Below are 20,988 nucleotides of genomic sequence, written 5' to 3' on the forward strand. Positions count from 1 at the left end.
TTTCTCATTGCAGCAAAGAAAACTGAGGAGAGATTTGAAAGATGTCTTCAGGATTAAATGAAGCCAAGTCAAGGTATTCCCATCAGATGATTGTGCAAGAGGTATGTGGGAGATATGAGATAGAAATATTTTGTGCAGCAAATGATAATGGTTGGAACTCGTTGTTCAAGAGGGCTTTGGAAGTGGGGGTGACCAATGATTTCAAAAGGAGGTTTGATATGCAGTTGAGAAAATTAGAATTGAGGGCAAGTAATGTGCAGTAAATTGGTGTAGACTTAATTGGCAGAATGATCATGTATGTACTAATGGCTGAAATTCCATTAAAAATTAGGAAAGTAAAAGAATTTTTAAAATCCTACTGTAATACATTATGAAATATTCTCGATTAAAAAGCAAAAGAATAATCAGGATGGAGAAGGAGACATATTTATTTCGACAATAAATTCAGGGGTGATGACAGCAAACCGGCTGGAATATTTGACCTGATTGTGCTGACTTCCGACAGATGATCTGTACAGAACTGGTGGTGAACTGCAGTGTGTGGATCATTGAGACTCCTGTAATTCTGCACTGCAGTGTGAAAGACCAAAACATGCTCTAGTATAGATGCTGACTTTGGGTCTATTTCCTAATAGACTTTTGTACACTTGCATCTGGCAACTTCACTTTATTCCATTCATAAATGGTCATTTAAGAATGACATTTTTCAAATGGCACTTGTTCGCAAAGAATTTTTATATTTATTAGTTATTTTTATTTTGGTGTTTATGTTCTAAATTAGAGAAAAGCCAATTTTGAGGAAATGAGAAAGGATCTAGAAGACTTGGATTGGGACAAATTGTTAGCAGGCAAGGATGTGAGAGGTAAGTAGACGACCTTCAAAGGTGAAATTTTGAGACTACAGAGTTTGTATGTTCCTGTCAGGACTAAAGGCAAGGATAGCAGGCATAGAGAACCTTTGTTTTTGAGGGATATTGGGGATCTGTTTTGGAAAAGAGAGAGGTATATTGCAGGTATCAGTAACATGGAGAAAACGAGGTACTTGAGGGGTATAAAAATGCAAGAAAAATTCAAGAAAGAAATCAAGAAGGCAAAAAAAAAGACATGGGGTTACTTTGACAGACAATGTGAAGGAAAATCCTAAGGGTTTCTACAGTTATATTAAGAGCAAAAGGATAATAAGGGGAAAAATTGGTCCCCTTGAAGATCAGAGTGGCCGGGTTTGTATGGAGCCATAAGAGATGGGGGAGATCTTAAATGCTTTTTTTCATCAGTATTCACTCAGGAAATAGGTTCAGAGTTGTTGGAAGTAAGGAAAAGAAGCAGTGAGGTCATGGAATCTATACAGATTAAAGAGGAGGAAGTGCTTGCTGTCCTAAGGCAAATAAGGGTAGACAAATCCCTAAGGACTGACAAGATATTCCCTCGGACCTTGAGGGAGGCTAGTGTAGAATTGCAGGGCCTCTGGCAGAAATATTTAAAATATCCTTAGCCACGGGTATGGTGCTGGAGGATTGGAGCTAGCTCATGTTTTTCTGTTATTTAAAAAAGCCTCCAAAAGTAGCCCTGGAAATTATTAGCTTGTGAGCTTGACATCAGTGGTAGGTAAATTATTGGAATGAGATCGGATGTACAATTATTTGGATAGCAGGAAGCTAATAAGGGATAGTCAACATGGTTTTGTGCGTGGCAGTTCATGTTTAACCAATTTTTCGAGGAGGTTACCAGAAAAGCTGATGAAGGAAATGCTGTGGATGTTGTTTACATGTTGTTTATAAGACCTTTGACAAGGTCCCACGTAGAAGGTTAGTTGGGAAGGTTTAGAGACTAGGTAGTCATAGTGAAATAGTGAACTGGTTTTGATTACGGCTGATCATGAGAAGCCAGAGAGTAGTGGTGAATGATTGCTTCTCAGATTGGAGGCTTGTGACTAGTGGTGTGTCTCAGGGGTCAGTGCAGGGACCATTGTTGTTTCTCGTCTATATCAATGATCTGGATGATAATGTGGTAAATTGGATCAGCAAGTTTGCAGATTACACTAAGCTTGGAGGCGTTGTGGACAGTAAAGAAGGTTTTCAAAGCTTGCAGAGGGATCTGGACCAGCTGGAAAAGTGGCAGATGAAATTTAATGCAGGCAAGTGTGAGGTGTTGCATTTTGGAAGGACAAACCAAGAATGGGTTATTTATACATGGTAAATGGTAGGGCACTGAGGAGTGTGGTAGAACAGAGGTAATCTGGGAATACAGATACATAATTCCCTGAAAGTGGCATCACAGGTGGATAAGGTTGTAAAAAAAAAAGCTTTTAGCATATTGGCCTTCATAAATCAAAGTATAGAGTATAGGAGTTGGGATATTATGGTAAAGTTGTATTAGGCCAAGTTTGGAGTATTGTATGCAGTTTTGGACACTTAACTATAGGAAAGATATCCATAAGATAAAAAGAGTGCAGAGAAGATTTACTAGGATATTGCCTGGACTCAAAGAACAGAGTTACAGGGAAAGGTTAAACAGGTTTGTACTTTATTCCCTGGAGCGTAAAAGAATGAGTGGAGATTTGATAGAAGTATTTAAAATTATGAGGGGAATAGACACAGTAAATGTAGATTGGCTTCTTCCACTGAGGGTAGGTGAGATACCAACTAGAGGACATGGGTTAACAGTGATAGAGGGAACATGAGGGGGAACTTCTCCACACAGAGTGACGAGCTCCCAGCTGAAGAGGTGAATATGGGCTCAATTTTAACATTTAAGAAGAATTTGGACAGTTACATGAATGGGAGGACTATGGTCTGGGTGCAGGTCAGTGGGACAAGGCCAAAAAAAATGATTTCGCAAAGACTAGAAGGGCCAAATGGGCTTGTTTCTGTGCTGTAGTGTTCTATGAATCTATGGTAATTAATTAGCAATTGTTTAACATGTTATTAAATAGATTATTCTTGATTTTTAATAGAATTGATTTTCTTTTTCAAATTGTAGCCGAGGTAGCTACAATAAGGAAGATGACCCAATTGAATAGTTATTTGGCCTCTATTTATTTTGGGGCCACTTATGTTATGCAAATGTTGGACCCAGATGGCAAGTTAAACAAGCCTGAGATAGATAAATAATCGATGAACTAATGAATTGATGACCTAAACTAAGAAAATAAAAAATCCACAGGTCTGGATCATTTACATTTGTGCATGTTAAAAGTCATTAGTCAAGGGATGGCAATGATGCCATTACATACGTGCCCTCCACAATGTTTGGGACAAAGGCACTATTTTTTTCCTTTATTTGTCCCTGTGCTTCACATTTTAAAATTTGTAATCAAGCTGGCAGTACGAATTGGAAACAACATCGTCTCCTCACTGATCATCAACGCAGGCACACCCCAAGGATGCATGTGTAGCCCATTGCTCTTGTTATGCACCCATGACTGTGTGGCCAGGCACGTTTCTAATGCCATCTACAAGTTTGCCCATGACTCCACAGTTTCGGCAGAATCACAAACAGTAATGAGGAAGCGTATAGGAGGGAGAGAGAATGGTGTCACGACAACAGCCTTGTGCTCAACATCAGCAAAACCAAGGGAATGATTGTGGACTTCAGGATAAAGTCAGGGAAACATGACTCACTCGGTCCTTATCGAGGGCTCAGTAGTGGACAGAGTCAAGAGCTTCAAATTCTTGGATATCAGTATCTCCGAGGATCTGTCCTGGAGGCTCCATGTTGATGCAATCACAAAGAAGGCTCGCTAGCGGCTATACAGTACAACTCCAATGATCTGAAATGAATAGGACCTGGCTTATGTTGAATAACCGATTTATTCAGAGAACTGGTTATTATTTAAAAACAGCCCAGTGACAACAACAAATCACTTGTAATAGTGTTTAAAATAAAACAAAAGATAAAGGAATGTTTTTTAAGCATTAAAATAATGTTTAAGTATCACAGATGCCAATCATCAGCATCTCCCCACCAAGGCCCTGCTCCTGCTGGTAGCCTGAAATCCGCTCTACCGCCAACAGCCCGATGCCCCTGGTCAGTTCAGCTCCGAAAATTTTTTGGATAAATGAGGATTTTGGAGAATCTGATTTTGGAGAATCAGAGTTGTACTATTCTTTGTGTGGTGTCTTCAGGAGATATGGTGTGTCACCGAAGGCTCTTGTAAATTTCTACACGTGTACCATGGTGAATCAGAGTTGTACTATTCTTTGTGAGGTGTTTTAAGGAGATGTGGTGTGTCACCGAAGGCTCTTGTAAATTTCTACACGTGTACCATGGAGAATCAGACTTGTACTATTCTTTGTGAGGTGTCTAAGGAGATGTGGTGTGTCACCGAAGGCACTTGTCAATTTCTACACGTGTACCATGGAGAATCAGACTTGTACTATTCTTTGTGTGGTGTCTTCAGGAGATATGGTGTGTCACCGAAGGCTCTTGTAAATTTCTACACGTGTACCGTGGAGAATCAGAGTTGTACTATTCTTTGTGTGGTATCTTCAGGAGATATGGTGTGTCACCGAAGGCTCTTGTAAATTTCTACACGTGTACCATGGAGAATCAGAGTTGTACTATTCTTTGTGTGGTGTCTTCAGGAGATGTGATGTGTCACCGAAGGCTCTTGTAAATTTCTACACGTGTACCATGGAGAATCAGACTTGTACTATTCTTTGTGAGGTGTCTAAGGAGATGTGGTGTGTCACCGAAGGCACTTGTAAATTTCTACACGTGTACCATGGAGAATCAGAGTTGTACTATTCTTTGTGTGGTGTCTTCAGGAGATATGGTGTGTCACCGAAGGCTCTTGTAAATTTCTACACGTGTACCATGGAGAATCAGACTTGTACTATTCTTTGTGTGGTGTCTTCAGGAGATATGGTGTGTCACAGAAGGCTCTTGTAAATTTCTACACGTGTACCATGGAGAATCAGAGTTGTACTATTCTTTGTGAGGTGTTTTAAGGAGATGTGGTGTGTCACCGAAGGCTCTTGTAAATTTCTACACGTGTACCATGGAGAATCAGAGTTGTACTATTCTTTGTGAAGTGTCTCCAGGAGATGTGGTGTGTCACCGAAGGCTCTTGTAAATTTCTACACGTGTACCATGGAGAATCAGAGTTGTACTATTCTTTGTGAGGTGTCTAAGGAGATATGGGGTGTCACCGAAGGCTCTTGTAAATTTCTACACGTGTACCGTGGAGACCACTCTGGCTAGTTGCATCACTTCCTGGTATGGTGGTGCTAACTCTCAGGACAAGAGTAAACCCCAGAGGGTTGTTAACTTGGCCTGCAACATCACAGACACCAGACTTCACTTCATTGAGGTCGTCGACATGAGGCGATGTCTTAAAAAAGCAGCCTTTTTCCTCCAAAGACCCACACCATCCAGGCCATGCCCTCTTCACCATCAGGGGGTGGGTGGGGGGGGGGGAGTACAGGAGCCTAAAGATGAGCTCTCAGTGGCACAAGGACAGCTTCTTTCCCACTTCTGAATGAACCAGACTCTGTAGTCTATATTTGCCATTTTTCAACATGAGAGCCAGAGTTTTGCCAAAAGATACCATTATGAGGCTGAAAATCAAGAATAAAACAGTAAGAGATGTCACCCAAACCTTGGGTTTAGCAAAATCAACATCATTAACAAGATAGAGTGTACTGCTGAGCTTAGTAATCTCAAAGGGACTGGTAGACCAAGGAAGATCTCATCATAATGAAGATAAATCCCCAGGTACCTGTCCAACAGATCAGAAATACTCTTCAGGAGGGAGGTGTGGGTGTGTCAATGACTACCGTTCACAGAAGACTTCATGAAAAGAAATGCACTGCAAGATGCAAACTACATTTTAGTGACAGAAACAGGATAGCCACATTACAGTTTGCCAAGAAGAATTTGGAAGAGGCTGCAGAATTCTGAAAAAAGGTCCGATGAACAGATAAGACTAAGATTAACCTATCTCCAAGTGATGGCAAGAGCAAAGTGCGGAGGTGTAAAGGAACTGCTCAAGATCCAAAGCACATCACCTCATCTGTGAAGCATGGTGATGGGAGTGTTGTGGCCTGGGCATGTATGGTTCCCAGAGGAACTGGGGCACTTACCTTCATTGATGATGTAACTGCTGATAGCAGCAGCAAAATGAATTCTGATGTGTATAGAAACATCTTATCAGCTCATGTTCGAGCAAATGGCTCCCAACTCATTGGACAGCACTTCGTACTATTGCAAGTCCATGATTTTAATGTGATAGAATATAGATATGTTTTTGGGAGATAAATTGGGAAAGGTTTGTTAGTTTAGGTCACATACAAACACTTTAAAACAGATCTTATTTAAAATACTGGAGCTCTGCTCATGCTAGGCAGACCCAACTCATTGGACGGCACTTCATCCTATAGCAAGTCCATGATTCTAATGTGATAGAATATAGATAAGTTTTTGGGAGATAAATTGGGAAAGGTTTGTGAGTGTAGGTCACATACAAACACTTTAAAATAGATCTTATTTAAAATACTGGAGCTATGCTCATGCTAGGCAGACTGGCTACAAGAGCCTTTGCAAAAGCTTTGGAGAATGACCAAATGACTTCACTAATGGATTGATGTTGACAAAAAGGCAAAAGATGAAAAAATCTAATCGGAGCTGCAGGCTGTCTGGAGAGGAACTTGCTGTTCTCAGAGGGTCATGTGGTTTTGTAAGCAGAGAGAGTTGAACAGGCTTTTTCTCTGTGAGAGAGAGAGAATTCAGTTCTGCAGTTATACTATCAACAGCAGCAGCTGGGACTGGAACAGGACAAACTGGAATGCTTGTGGAAAAACCCCATTTGGAAGACGGGTTGTGAGTGCTTAGTTCAGTCTAGTCAAAGCCCTTGTGGTTCATACAAGAGGAGAGGACTGGCTGCTTAATATTTCACTTAAAATAAGTGAAACAAAAAGGAACTCTGTGGTGTCCTGAAAGACAGAGGTTATCATCTAGAAAATCCTGAGGGGGCAAGTTTCTTCAGCAAGACACTGATGTGAGGAGTCATGTGATGGAGTAGTGGCTGGTAGGGTAATACCAGCCCTCTCCAGAAAAGAATAAAAAAAGTGAAGAAAAGACAAAGTTCAATAAATACAAAATATAAGAAATAAAAGATAAAGTTGTAGAGAAAAGAAAAAAAATGGCACCCAAGAAGGAAAAAGTAAAAACAAAGGGGAAAAAAAAATGCCGGAAAAGAAAGGAGAAGGCCTTACCTGCATGAAGAAACAGGGAGCTGTGGTAGAAAAGAGTGCCCGATCACTGAGGTTGGTAACGGCCGCGTGGAGTCGCAACACCCCGATCACTGTACTGAAAAAATGGCTCTCTGAGCCAAACAAAAGTGCGCAACTGCGCAAACTAAGGAGAAGGAGAACATCGACAGGAGGGGGGCTCAGCCGAGGAGCGGGCAACCACAGCGCGACCAGCTGATGCCCGACACCAGGGCTCTCAGCTGGAAGAAGAGGAAAGTGGCAGGAGAGGGAGTGAAAGGAAAGAAGAGTAGCAGCAGGAGGCCCAACAGATGAGTAGCCCAGAAGAAGAGAACCAACAGCAAAAGGCCAAGCAAGAAGAGGCCCGACAAAGTGAGACAAGCAACTCATCAGGAAAGCCAGAAGAGATACAGATACAAAGAAGAGAAGAAGACAACACCAACACAGGTACAGACAGAGAAGAAGAGGAAGAAGAAGACCAAGATCTGCACAGAGAAATAGAAAGTAAAACAGATGGACAGAATATAGATAAAGCTTTTTTTAAGAACAAATGAGAGCATTAAAAGAATGGTTGTCATTAGAATTTAGTGCAATTAAAAGAAAAATGAAAAGAACAGAAAATAAAGTGCAAAGATTAGAACTAGTCATGACAGAAATAGGGAAAAGATTAGAAAATGTGGAAGAATGAGAAACAGCTGTAGAAATGGAAGTAAATGACTTAAGAGGAAAATTGGAAGAAAGTGATAAAAAAGTTACAGACACAAGAGTTGTTAGCTCAGAAAATTGATGGAAAATTATAGTAGGCGAAACAACATAAAAATAGTGGGCCTAAAGGAAGATGAAGGAGGCACAAATATGAAGGAAGCTATAAAAGAATGATCCCAAAGGTCCTGGGAATGATAGAAATGCAGGAAGGAATGGAAATAGAAAGGGCACACTGAACACTAGCTCCAAAACCACAGACACATCAAAAACCAAGATCCATTTTAGTAAAATTTTTGAGATATACGATAAGAGAAAATATACTGGAGCGGGCAAGGAATAAAATTAGAGAAGACAAAAAACCATTGGAATACAAGGGTCAAAAAATATTTTTTTACCCAGACATAAGTTTTGAACTCTTAAAGAAGAGGAAGGAGTTTAATACAGCAAAATCGATCCGATAGAAAAAATGTTAATAAATTTATGTTAAGACATCCAGCTGTGTTTAAAATATTTATTCCTGGGGAGCAAAAACTCGGATCTGGAGGAAGCACAAGAATTTGCAGAAAACTTGCAGGACAGGAGAGATGAAGAGATGTAACAAGAATGAAGAATGGCGATGAAATATATAAGATGTAAAAACAGTGTAGAAGTAAAGAACTAAAGAAGGAAAAGAGAAGGAAAGAAAGGAAGTAAGGGGAAAAAAGGAAAAACTTTGTTATATGTGCAAAAAAAAGTGTTTTCGGGGAGTTGGGGGGAGAGAATAACCATCTCTGCGAAATCGGTTGACGCTTGCAAGCAGGTTCGCAATCCAAATGGAAAGGGGAGTTGTGGTTGCCTAGCAAGGGATAAGGGGCAACTCAGGGGGGGGGGGGTGGCATATTTGAGGTTAAGGGAATATTGTATGTGGGAGTTGTTGGAATATTTTATGTTTTAAATGTGTTGTCATACATTGAGTTTAAAAAGGGAAAACAGAGATGAAAATGGGGAAAAGGGGGATGGTGGTGGTGAGGAAGCGGAAATGAGATGTAAACAGGATATGAGATGGCCATGTTGAAGTATATGAGTATCAACATTAATGGAATACATAACCAAATTAAAAGGAAGAGGCTATTAAATTTACTGAAAAAAAGAAAAAATAGATATTGCATTTGTGCGGGAAGTGCATCTAACTGAAGTGGAACATAGCAAATTAATGAAAGACTGGGCAAGACACGTAGTGGCAGCATCATATAATTCAAAAGCTAGAGGTGTAGCTATATTAATTAATAAAAATGTACCAATCAAAATAGAGGAGGAAATAATAGATACAGCAGGGAGGTATGTAATGATAAAGTGTCAGATATATTCAGAATTTTGGAATTTGCTCAATATTATATGCACCTAATGAAGAGGATCAAAAGTTTATGAAAGATTTTTTTTGAAGATTGTAGATACACAAGGAAATATATTGATAGGAGGGGATTTTAACCTTAATTTGGATCCAATGTTAGATAAAACTGGACAAAAGACTAGCAAAAAGAATAAAGTGGCCAAATTTATGGTTAAATCAACGCAGGAAATGAAACTTATGGATATATGGAGGAGGCAGCACCCAAGAGAGAAGGAATACTCATATTATTCAAGAAAGCATAAAACATACTCAAGGATTGATATATTTTTGTTGTCGGCCCATATTCAAGGGAGAGTTAGGAAAACGGTATTAAAAGCTAGGTTACTATCTGGTCATTCACCCCTGTTATTAGCAATAGAACTGGAGGACATCCCACCAAGAACATATAGCTGGAGGTTAAACTACGTGCTACTTAAAAGGCAGGAATTTAGAGAGTCTATTGAATGCCAAATTAAAACATATTTTGAAATAAATAGGGAATCAGTGAAAGACAAATTTATATTATGGGATGCAAAGAAAGCCTTCATTAAAGGGCAGATAATAAGTTATGTAACTAAGATGAAAAAGGACTACAATCGGGAAATAGAGCAGTTGGAAGGGGAGATAGTACAGAAAAGAACTAGTAAAAAAAGATGATATAACAAAAAGGAGAGAATTGGCGGACAAAAAAATAAAATGCGAAACATTACAAACGTATAAGGTGGAGAAGAACATAAAGAAAATAAAGCAAAAGTATTACGAACTAGGAGAAAAAACACATAAAATATTAGCCTGGCAACTTAAAACAGAACAAGCTAAAAGAACTGTATTGGCATCAAGGAAAAAGGACAAGCAAATTACATATAATCCAATAGAGATTAATGAGCACTTTAAGGAATTTTACGAATAATTATACCAAACTGAGAATGAGGGGAAAGATGATAAAATAGAAGAATTTTTAGCTAAAATTGAACTGCCAAAATTACAAGAAGAGGAACAAAACAAACTGATAAAACCATTTGAAATAGAGGAAGTACAGGATATATTAAAAAAGCTGCTGAACAATAAAACACCTGGAGTGGATGGATTCCCAATAGAATTCTATAAAACATTTAAAGAGTTATTAATTCCTCCTCTCCTGGAAGTAATGAACTAGATAGAAGAAACACAAAACATACCAGATTCATGTAAGACAGCAATAATTACAGTAATACCAAAGGCGGGGAAGGATCCACTAACACCAGCATCATACAGACCAATATCTCTACTTAATTCAGATAATAAATTCATAGCAAAATTATTAGCAAACAGATTGGTCGACTGTGTACCAAAAATAGTAAAACAAGATCAAACTGGATTTATTAAGAAAAGATGAACAGCGGATAATGTCTGTAAACTTATTAATCTAATTCATGCAGTTCAAGGAAATAAGAAATCAACAGTGGCTGTTGCTTCAGATGCAGAAAAAGTCTTTGACAGAGGAGAGTGGAACTATTTATTTAAAGTATTACAGAGGTTCAATCTACCAGAAAAATATATTAATTGGATTAAAGCATTATATAATGGACCATTGGCGAAGGTACCAGTAAATGGATATGTATCGAACCAATTTAAATTAAGTAGGTCAACTAGGTAGGGATGTCCGTTATCCCCCTCACTGTTTGCTTTAGCAATAGAACCATTGGCAGAACTGATAAGAACAGAAAATAAAATAAGAGATAAAAATAAAGGAGAAGGAGTATAAAATCAATTTATTTGCAGATGACATCATAGTATACTTAACAGAACCAGAAATATCAATAAAAGAATTATTTAAGAAATTGAAGGAGTATGGAGAAATGTCGGGGTACAAGATCAACGCAAATAAAAGTGAAGTGATGCCAATGAGTAATGCGGATTATACAGAATTTAAAAAAGAATCACCATTTAAATGGCAAACAAAGCAATCCGATACCTAGGTATTAGGTTAGATAATAACTTAAGCCATCTGTACAAATTAAATTATCAACCACTAATAAAGAAATTGCATGAAGACTTAGAACATTGGAAAGAATTACCACTAACGTTGATAAGGAGGGTAAATTGCATTAAAATGAATGTGTTCCCAAGGATACAATACTTATTTCAATTGTTACCAATTCCCTTAACAGAGAAATTCTTTAATGAACTAAAGAGAATAATAAGGAAATTCTTGTGAAAAGGGGGGAAACCAAGGACAGTGTTAGATAAAATAACAGAGAGGTACAATCAAGGTGGATTGCAGTTACCAAACTTTAAAAATTATTAAAGAGCAGCACAATTAAGGTATTTATCAGAGTTTTACCAGACAAGGGAAAAACCGGACTGGACTAAGATAGAGCTAGATAAAATAGGGGAGAAGGTACCATAACATATACTTTATAAGTGGGATGAAAAGCTGGTACAATATAAAAGCTCACCAGTACTGCATCATTTACTCAATATATGGAAGAAGATTCACTTAGAAAGGAAAAAAACGAATTACCAAATACCAAAATTATTATTGACGTAAAATCCGCAAATCCCTTTTACAATAGATAACCTTTCCTTTAGAGAATGGGAGAGAGAAAGAATTAAAGGAATAGAAAATTGTTTTTTGGTAAATAATTTATTAACATTTGAACAGTTGAAGTACAAATATGGAATAACTCATGGTACAATGTTTGCATATCATCAACTTAAATCTTATTTAAAGGATAAATTGGGAAAAAGACTGAGATTACCAGAAGGAAGCAGCTTTGAATATGTGATTACAGACACATGATAATTAAAAGATTTATAACAAACATTTACATTAAGCTGCAAGATAAGGAAAATGATGAAATAAGCTATAAACCCAAACAAAAGTGGGAAAAGGATTTAAACATAAAGATAAAAAATGAAGCATGGGAAAAGTTGTGTTCTGGAACTATGAAGAATACAATAAACACAAGGTTATGCATGATACAGTATAATTGGTTACACAGGTTATATATCATGCCTCAAAAGTTAAAAAAATTGAATCCAACATTATCAGATAGATGCTTTCACTGTAAGAAGGAAACGGGAACAACAGTACATGCAATTTGGGCATGTGAGAAAGTGAAAATGTTTTGGGAAGATCTAAATGAGATATTAAGTAAAATCACAAAAAAAATACCAAAAAATCCAGAGATCTTTCTTCTAAGTAATATAAGAAGTAAGGAATTAGGCCTCAAATTGGATAAAGTGCAAAAAAGATTTATTATGATAGCCTTACCAGTAACAAAAAAATGTATAATGTCAACCTGGAAATCAGAAGAGAGCCTGAAAGTACAGCAATGGTACATGGAAATGAATAAATGTATTCCATTGGAAAAATAACATATAATTTTAAAAATAAAGTCACATTATTCGAACAAATTTGGGAACCATATATGGAACATAACAGCGAGGGCTTGCTTCGGACCTCCACCCCCTAAAATGGTAAGAAGACAAAACGATTTGGTTCAGTGTGTAAAAGTAGATGACACATTTTTCTTGTTTATTTTTCATTGTGTGATGACATTGTTTAATGGTTTTATTGTATTGTATATGTTGAATATTTATTGGTTTTGGAGGGGTTTGGGAAGGGGGGAGGGAAGGTAGGGGGGAAAATGCCACTGTGTATATTTAATGAGAAACATTTGTATACATTTTGGTTGATATGGTTCACAATATGAAAAATAAAAATTATATTAGAAAAAAAAGCAAGACACTGATGTGGCTGATTAAAAGATATCAGTTTGTGTCCAGGAACAACAAATGTCTCTCTAAAAACTCACAAGAACCTTCCTGAGCGGTAACCATTTGCCTTTCAAGTAGCAAAGCCTGTTGAACTTCATAAATGTTAAATTCTGTGCACAGTATAAGAATTGCCTGAAACCAGTGAATTTGGAGGAATGAAAAATGAGATTGGTGTGTGAATCAAATAACTTTTTCTAAACTTATGCACACATTACATACACATGCGCTTCGAATTAGAAGGGGGTTAAGTTAGGTTAGTTAAGTTAATAGTGATAAGTTAAAGTTTGATCCTGTTTTTGTGTATAAAGATAATTAAAAGCAACTCTTGTTTAAGTAACTATTGTCTCGGTGAATATCTATTGCTGCTTGGTTTTGGGGTCCTCTGGGCTCATAACACAAAGCAGACTGCGAAAGCAACAAAGGAGTTTTTCAAAGCTAAAAACTGGAACATTCTCGAATAGTCATGTCAGTCACCCAATCTAATTCAGCACACCTTCCATAAGCTGAAGAGAAAATTTAAGGGAACACGCCTGAAACAAGGAGAAGCTGAGGATGGCTGCAGTAGGCACCTGACAGAGCATCACCAGAGAAGATACTCACCACTTGGGTATGTCTATGAATCACAGACTTCATGAAGTTATTGCATACAAGGGATATGCAGTAAAGTACAGGTCAAGTACCCCGTATCTGAGGTTCCAAAAGCCAAAAAAATTCAAAAATTGAACTTATTTTAGCCCCGACATGATGTCACGTGGAAAAAAATTCAACACTTGATTTGCCCATGTGGGGTTCTGACGCTCTGTTGGTGCTGGTTTGATTACAAAAACGGTTAAAAAAAAATGTAATCTTTGCATCTGGCCGGGAAGATGCTAAACGGAGCTGGATCCAAGTCTTCAGCTGCAGCTGGAGTCAGCGAATCCATTCTCAACATCAGGTGCGGTGCCGTCTGCATCAAAGAAGTCACCTCGGGCTCTCGGGCAGGAGCGGGGACCTCGGGCTCCCGGGCAGGAGTAGGAACCGTAGTCGGGGACTGGTGGTTGGATTTGGGAGGTGACAGGGACCACCGGCAGAGATTGCTTTTTTCTGGTACGTATTAAAAATTATTTCATGTGAATTTTCATGTCATTGTTTGTTGTTTAACCGCTGATATAAGTATCCCTGCTGATGCTACTGTGCTGTTTTGGGGGGAGGTTTCGGTTTTGTGCCAAAAACAGAAAAACCCAGTAACCAAGCATCATCTGGTCTCAAATGTTTCGGATACAGGGTACTGTGCCTGTACTAAACGTGACTACTTTAATATATTGTACATAAAATTGCTAAGTCCCAAATATTGTGGTGTTCTGAAATGAGAAGACTATGTATAAAAGTGCTATAATTCTACATGGTCAGCCAAAATTTATTCAAAACATCCTTGAATAAAATTTGGAATGTGCACTTTAATCACATTTGAATGGTTTGATTACAAAATTAAAACTGGAGCACAGGGGCAAATAAAGGAAAAAAATGTCTTTGTCCCAAACTGTATATGTGCTGGAAGATAAGTTGGTACCTACATGATTCATATTTGGCTTTGCATTAAGAGGAGATGAAACAAATACAGGCGACCTGTTACCCTATGGTAGGAAACATGATAAAGTCTTTTTCAAAAACCCTTTGGAAATTCTCCAGAATGAGAATGCAATAGCATTTTTTTCAAATGGGAAAGAAATGCTCTTGATACAAAATGGGCAAAAATGCTCTTCAGTTTTTTTAATGCATAAAGTTGAGGAGCATAATTAAAACACAGATACAATTTTGATTTTCAGAAGGTAGCAGTGTAGACTTGACCATGGTCTGAATGTTTGGGGTTTGAAGTACTGACAGCAGACTGGGTTACAAAATAGAAAAAGAGTAGGGTACAAGGATGCACTGGTTTCTTAGTGGTGAACATGCATTCAGAGGAACAAGAACACTGATGAAATTAGGACTAAAACTGATCATTATTATCATTGCATATAAAGAGAAGCATTATTGACAGCAACTATTGTGTCAGGAACCTACCTAGTGTAAATGCAGCAATGAATGACCAATAACTCAATGGAGAGAAGCTACCTGAAAGGACTACTGTTTAGACTAGCCATGATGAGCAGCAATAAATTACAAGACTCTGGCCTGTACCTTGGCAGATACGTGAGTGTGAGACAATGGTGGGGGACTTGCAGCACCTACGCCATGTGTTGGTGGACCACTTCAACCTTGGTTTTTCTCATCATCACTTATTGCATGCATTGCAAGCAGTGGTGTGGCAGTGCATATCAATACGCAGGCAAACCGGCCCCGCGTGTCACAGAGCAGCTGCGTTAATGTGGCGCCGCCAGGTTTTGGGAGTGTCTCATGGCCTCGGCCACAGCGCGTGCTTTTTGGCAGCGTGTTGCTGTCATTGCTGACACGGGGTGGGTTTGAGCCTGCCCTTAAAGGTGCGCGCGGTCATTCGAATAAAGTCAGTTGGAACTGAAATGACCGGTGGTTTTCTTTCAATTGTGATAGCTATCACTACACTGGTTTATTTTTGAAAAAAATATCAATGACAGATTAAGTTATGTTTTTTCTTAGTTGAATTAGCTGCAGCCTAGATTTCTCTGTACTGTAATATCAAGCAGAATAGCCAGGGATCACCACTGGATTGATAAGAACTGTACAGTCAAACAAGAGAGGAGGAAACACCATCTTGCATCCGACCCAACATGCGATGATGGTAGCGGCCAGGAGGATCCAGTAGTGTGCTAGCACACAGAGCAGGTCCTGGCAGTCTGCTGCACTTCTCAAAACAGCTTTCCCAATACTAGCTATCACACACACCATCTCAAGAGCTACAGGGAAATTCACTGCAGGGAGGTGGTTTGCACTAAATACCAAGCATGCAGCTTGAGTGCATGTCTTTTTGAAGGTAAGGTATGGTACCTGTGGGTGTTTGGACATGAAGGTCAAGAGAACTCTAATGTGTCTTTGCTATCTGAAGTATCAGCCTTGGTTCAAAATCTAGTGAGACCACTGTTTGTAACCTTTGCAACAGTTGGCTTTGTCATGGGAAGCACACCATCAAAATTTGTACAATGCATTCAGAGGGTATAGTTAGTATTGAAGATATCTCACATGTCCTTTTGTGAAGATACAGAGTGGGCATAATTGAAAAGTTGTTTTGAATATAGATAAATGTGAGGTGGTGTGGCAACTCACATCAATACGCAGGCGAACCGGCCCCGCGTGTCACGGAGCAGCTGCGTTAACGTGGCGCCGCCAGGTTTTGAGAGTGCCTCGTGGCCTCGGCCACAGCGCGCGCTTTTTGGCAGCGTGTTGATGTCAATGCTGACGCGGGGTGGGCTTGAGCCTGCCCTTAAAGCCGCGCGCGGTCATTCGAATAAAGTCAGTTGGAACTGAAATGACCGGTGGTTTTCTTTCAATTGTGATAGCTATCACTACACTGGTTTATTTTTGAAAAAATATCAATGACAGATGAAGTTATGAAATTAATGAATCATATTGGAGCTACTTTCTGTGGTATCCGTACAATTAAATCAAAACTTAAAACAGAATTTAAAAAAATTGAACATAACAGGCCCTTCTCCCCACAAGCTCGTGGCACCATAATTCCCCAATTAATCTACAACTGGTTAACATTTTGAAGGGTGAGAGGGAACACGAGCATCTGGAGGACACGGGGAGAGCATTCAAACTCCTTTGAGACAGCGCCAGATTCAAACCCAGATCACTGGGACTATAATAGTGAAGGGCTAACCGCGCCATCCAAAGATCTTAAAATACTTGATAGGTTATGCAGCATTTCATGATTAAAGGTGATTGACCTAAAACATTTACTGTTTCTCCCTTCACAGATATTGTCTGATGATTTGAGTATTATTTCAGCAGGCTACATTTTACAGTAGAATCAAGCTGAAAATTCCTAGAAGAGTGGATAATGTGGGAGATTAGCAATGTGACTACTTGAAATAATATTTAGCAAAGTCTCTTTGAAAGATCCAGCTAAAGTTTGCCTATGTGATTGTACAGCTGCGTGGCTTGTTGAGTTATGATTTATTTTCCTCTTATTCCTGTTCTGCAATAGGAATTAATTGGAGGGCAGCACGATTGGCGTAGCAGTTAGCGCAGTGCCTTTACAGCGTCAGCTGTAGGGACCACGGTGACTGTCAGGAGTTTGTACATTCTTTCTCCCTGTGTCTGCGTGGTTTTTCTTGGGGGGCTCTGGTTTCCTCCCACCATTCAAAAATGAACTGGGGGTGGGGGGGGGGAGCGGTGTAGGTCAATCGGGTACAATTGGGCGACGTTGGCTCATGGGCAGAAGTGGCCTGCTAGTGTCTAAATTTTAAAAAATATTCTGAGAGTTGGCTGTGAAACAGTGATTTTGACTGATTCTGGAGTTGTGGGTTCATGTCCATCTCTAAAGTCTTTGATTTTGAACCTTAAGTAGACACCCACCTTCTTTTATTAAGAGTCTGAATCAATATAAATTATTAGCCTGGATGGGAAATTAATAGTGATTTGAATGCTCAATCCAGGGAGAGGGTGAAAAATAAAACAATTTATGGGAATGCAGAAATCCAAACAAGTTATCTGCTGAATGAAAAATGGGGCCACAATTCCCTCTTGACCTTTTAACTCCTTGACATTGGCGCTGAACCAGGCACTGAGCCTCTCTGCTTCTTGAGTTTCAAGAAATAGCAGTATTTGAACTGTTCAAACAAGCTTAATCTCATTGCATAAAAGTTAGAGCTTTTATTTAGCTACATCATGGCTCCTTTAATAACGAGATTTGGTACTCTATTGATGCACATATAATTCATTCTTAGATGTTACTGTTGCTTTTTCTAGTTCCATTTTATATACATCTCTCCCCACTTTATTTCTAGTTCAGTTTGATTATAATTTATTCTCTTCTGTCTTTGAAATTTGATTGAGTTACGAGGTAATTGTGTCTCCAGCAACCTGAGAACACAAATATTTTTCATACTGAAGAGTGTGGGGGGTGGGGGGAAATTTCATCTGCAGGTCAGCATCAGTATAGTTAGTATCTGTTAATGTTTGAATGGGATATTAAATCTGTGCTGCAAAGAAAATACCATTGGTTTTTTATCATAAGTGGAAAAAAAACACATTTAAATGGTAGGTTTGCATATTGGATCATTTTTCATTTTTCTGTGTCCACATTTACTTTTAAAGCATGACTTTACAAATATTTTCTGAAGTCTTGTAAATGTTGCAACTGGGAACATGAAGTGGCAAATGCGTTGTGTTATTCACGCAGCTACTTTTACGTGTATACATTGTTCTTTTCTCCTATCTCACATGTGTAAGTGTCAGGCTTAACAGAAAAAAGACAAATGAGATGCAAAGTCAATGCATGCTCATTTTGTTTGTCCATTGTAAAGCTGTCTAACTTTGGTTCCCAAAGTAGTGAAGTGAGGAGCTTTCAAAAGAAACTTCAGACATTTGTTGGTTTAAACATTGCTATTAATCCCTTGCAACCTGCTGGGCTGTGCAGTGGGAGGTTATTGTGTCAGGGAAGCAGTGTCTAGCAGTGGAAGATAATCACTTGCCTGCTTTTATGACTTTCAAGTTGGATTGTTTCCCTCTGCTGGTTATCTCATCACACTGCTAGTCTTTTGACACTGTAACTTCCCAATGATTCATATAGATAGAGCGACAAAGTTTTTTAAACAAGTTTTGTTTTTACAGGATATAACTCAGGAAGGCTATGGAACTCGCACTGCACCACCATTGACATCTAACAAGCCTAATCATGAAGATTTGAACTTATTACAGCAAGAGAGACCATCAAGTTTACCTGTAAGTGACTCACAATAATGCATTTCAGTAAGTTGAGTGCACTGTTTAATAGTACTCTGAACAACATGATATCTGCTATTACATAGAACAAAAATACAGGTGATCTGTGTGTTGTGGCTCTTTGGTTTCTGGAAAGACCCTGACAGAATTTTCAAATAATCACCGAAAGATTTGAGAAATGGAATTAAGTTCACTCTTCCTGAATTTATATGGGGGTAAAAATAACTTTTTTTTAAGCTGACTTTTCTTCATGCACATGCAGATGATGCAACTTGGCATTGTGGAAAATTGCACCTTGGGCCATTTTATGGGAATGCCACCATCTCCAGTAATGTAGGGGTCACCTATGAAGAAGTTCCCCTTAAATCAAAGAATGATACCTCATAAGCAGACTATTTTGCAGTTCCTACCAAGAAAGAACTTTTGGACTGACATTCTTGCACTTTTTTCTACAGGAGTACAATGTTTTTGCTTCCACCCATGTATCAATCCAAATGTTAATCATGGCCATGCGTAAACAAAAGAGAATTCTGGCATTTTTTTTGCCCTATACAATATATCTTTATCCTCTGTTTATTGACTCTCTTGTCACTGGAATCCCATCAGCTTTTATCAAAAGCCCTCATGACGTTAAAAAACATTTACTAAATGGGATCTGCTAAATAGATCTATTTTAAGAATAAAAAAATCAAAATGATGAAAAAGTTATTGAGTTGCTGAGTGCTATATGTAGTTGAGAGAAATTACTCTTCGTTTATGCCCTCTTTATGTTTCCATTAATTATGCAAATGTTTGTCAAGTGTACCATTATTGTTACAAACTATCATGTGAGGTAGCCTTTTGCCTTTAGAAGTTGAACACCTCTACAAATATTGTACCAGTCTCGTGATGTTAGGAGTATCCATAATATTATACTCCAATTGGAAGAATGTATTTTCCATATGTTTGGGATTTTCTGTTTGGAAATTGGTTTGCAATGAATTTTTATATTTTCTTGCTGACAAAGGCAGATAGATAGTGCATACACAAAATTCTTACAGAATAAATAATTATATTGATTTTTCTAGTCTGGGTTTCTAAGTAAGAGTTGTACAAGACAGAGAACAATTGCTGGGCTTTTCATTGAAGTGTTGAGAATAGTTTCCTCTTGTGCATCTGGTAATTTCTTGCTGTGACAATTTGGAGCAGAGTGTTGATGTGGGCAGGTATACGATGCGACCTGCCCTTCGGAGGTGGTTCAGTGAAATAGAGCCATGATAGTCTTGAAGAAAATGTTGATGTTGGTTTATCGTATCAGTAGTTTTTGAGGATGTTGTGGAGATGTTATTGAGGTTCCTCTCCAGTGATTTGAGGTGCCAATGCAAGCAGCTGTAAATAACACTGCTCCTAGCACCAGGAGCTTTAAGCCGTTTGTGCTTTTGATCATTGTGCATTCTCTTCTCAGATGGCAAAAACCTGTTTCAGACAGCTGGAGATAGGACTGTTTCATAATGATACTTCCGTCAACACTCATGACATCCAGAGCACCCTGCAAATATTTTTTTTGGTGGGGGGGGAGGAGGGGAGAGCACAATGTTTATGGCAGAATAAATTTAGCATGAAAAAGACTGTTGTAGTTTACATTTTATTCTGGGAGATGTTATTTCAGAGGGGTTCATGCTGTATTTTATTTCATCTGATCAATATGCTTCAGTCACTCCAATGCCTTTTTGCACTGTGGCGCCCAGAACATTACATATTCTTCAATGGATCATAATGATGCTGTGCATCCATTGAAAAATATGTAAAGTTCTGGGAACCACAGTGCAAAAAGGGCATTGGAGAGAATGAAGCAATATTGATCAGATGAAATATGTACAACATGAACCCTTTTGAAATAACATCTCACAGAATAAAATGTAAGCTACAACTGCCTTTTTCATGCTGAATTTATGCTCTTCTTTCTCTCCCCCCCCCCCCCCCCCAAATATTTGCAAGCTGCTCCAAGCCCCCTGTGAAATTAACATATGTCATGATTCCCTTTCAGAGTGTTCTATCTGGTCTTCATTTAACAAGAATCAATCTCTGATATCTGGTTGTAAGAAATATATTTTTCAGTTCACA

General features: G+C 38.6%; 1 protein-coding gene across 5 annotated transcripts in view; it reads left to right on the forward strand.

The window, feature by feature from the left end:
* LOC138760684 (AT-rich interactive domain-containing protein 1B-like) overlaps positions 1–20,988 on the forward strand; it is a 521,279-nt gene that overhangs the window by 176,641 nt on the left and 323,650 nt on the right. For all 5 annotated transcript variants that reach the window (XM_069931618.1, XM_069931621.1, XM_069931620.1 and 2 more), the window contains one exon: positions 18,775–18,885. In XM_069931618.1, coding sequence (XP_069787719.1) covers positions 18,775–18,885 — 111 coding nt within the window. The remainder of the gene's footprint in view (positions 1–18,774; positions 18,886–20,988) is intronic.

Source organism: Narcine bancroftii, chromosome 4, assembly GCF_036971445.1.
Source record: "Narcine bancroftii isolate sNarBan1 chromosome 4, sNarBan1.hap1, whole genome shotgun sequence".
Lineage (NCBI taxonomy): Eukaryota > Metazoa > Chordata > Chondrichthyes > Torpediniformes > Narcinidae > Narcine > Narcine bancroftii.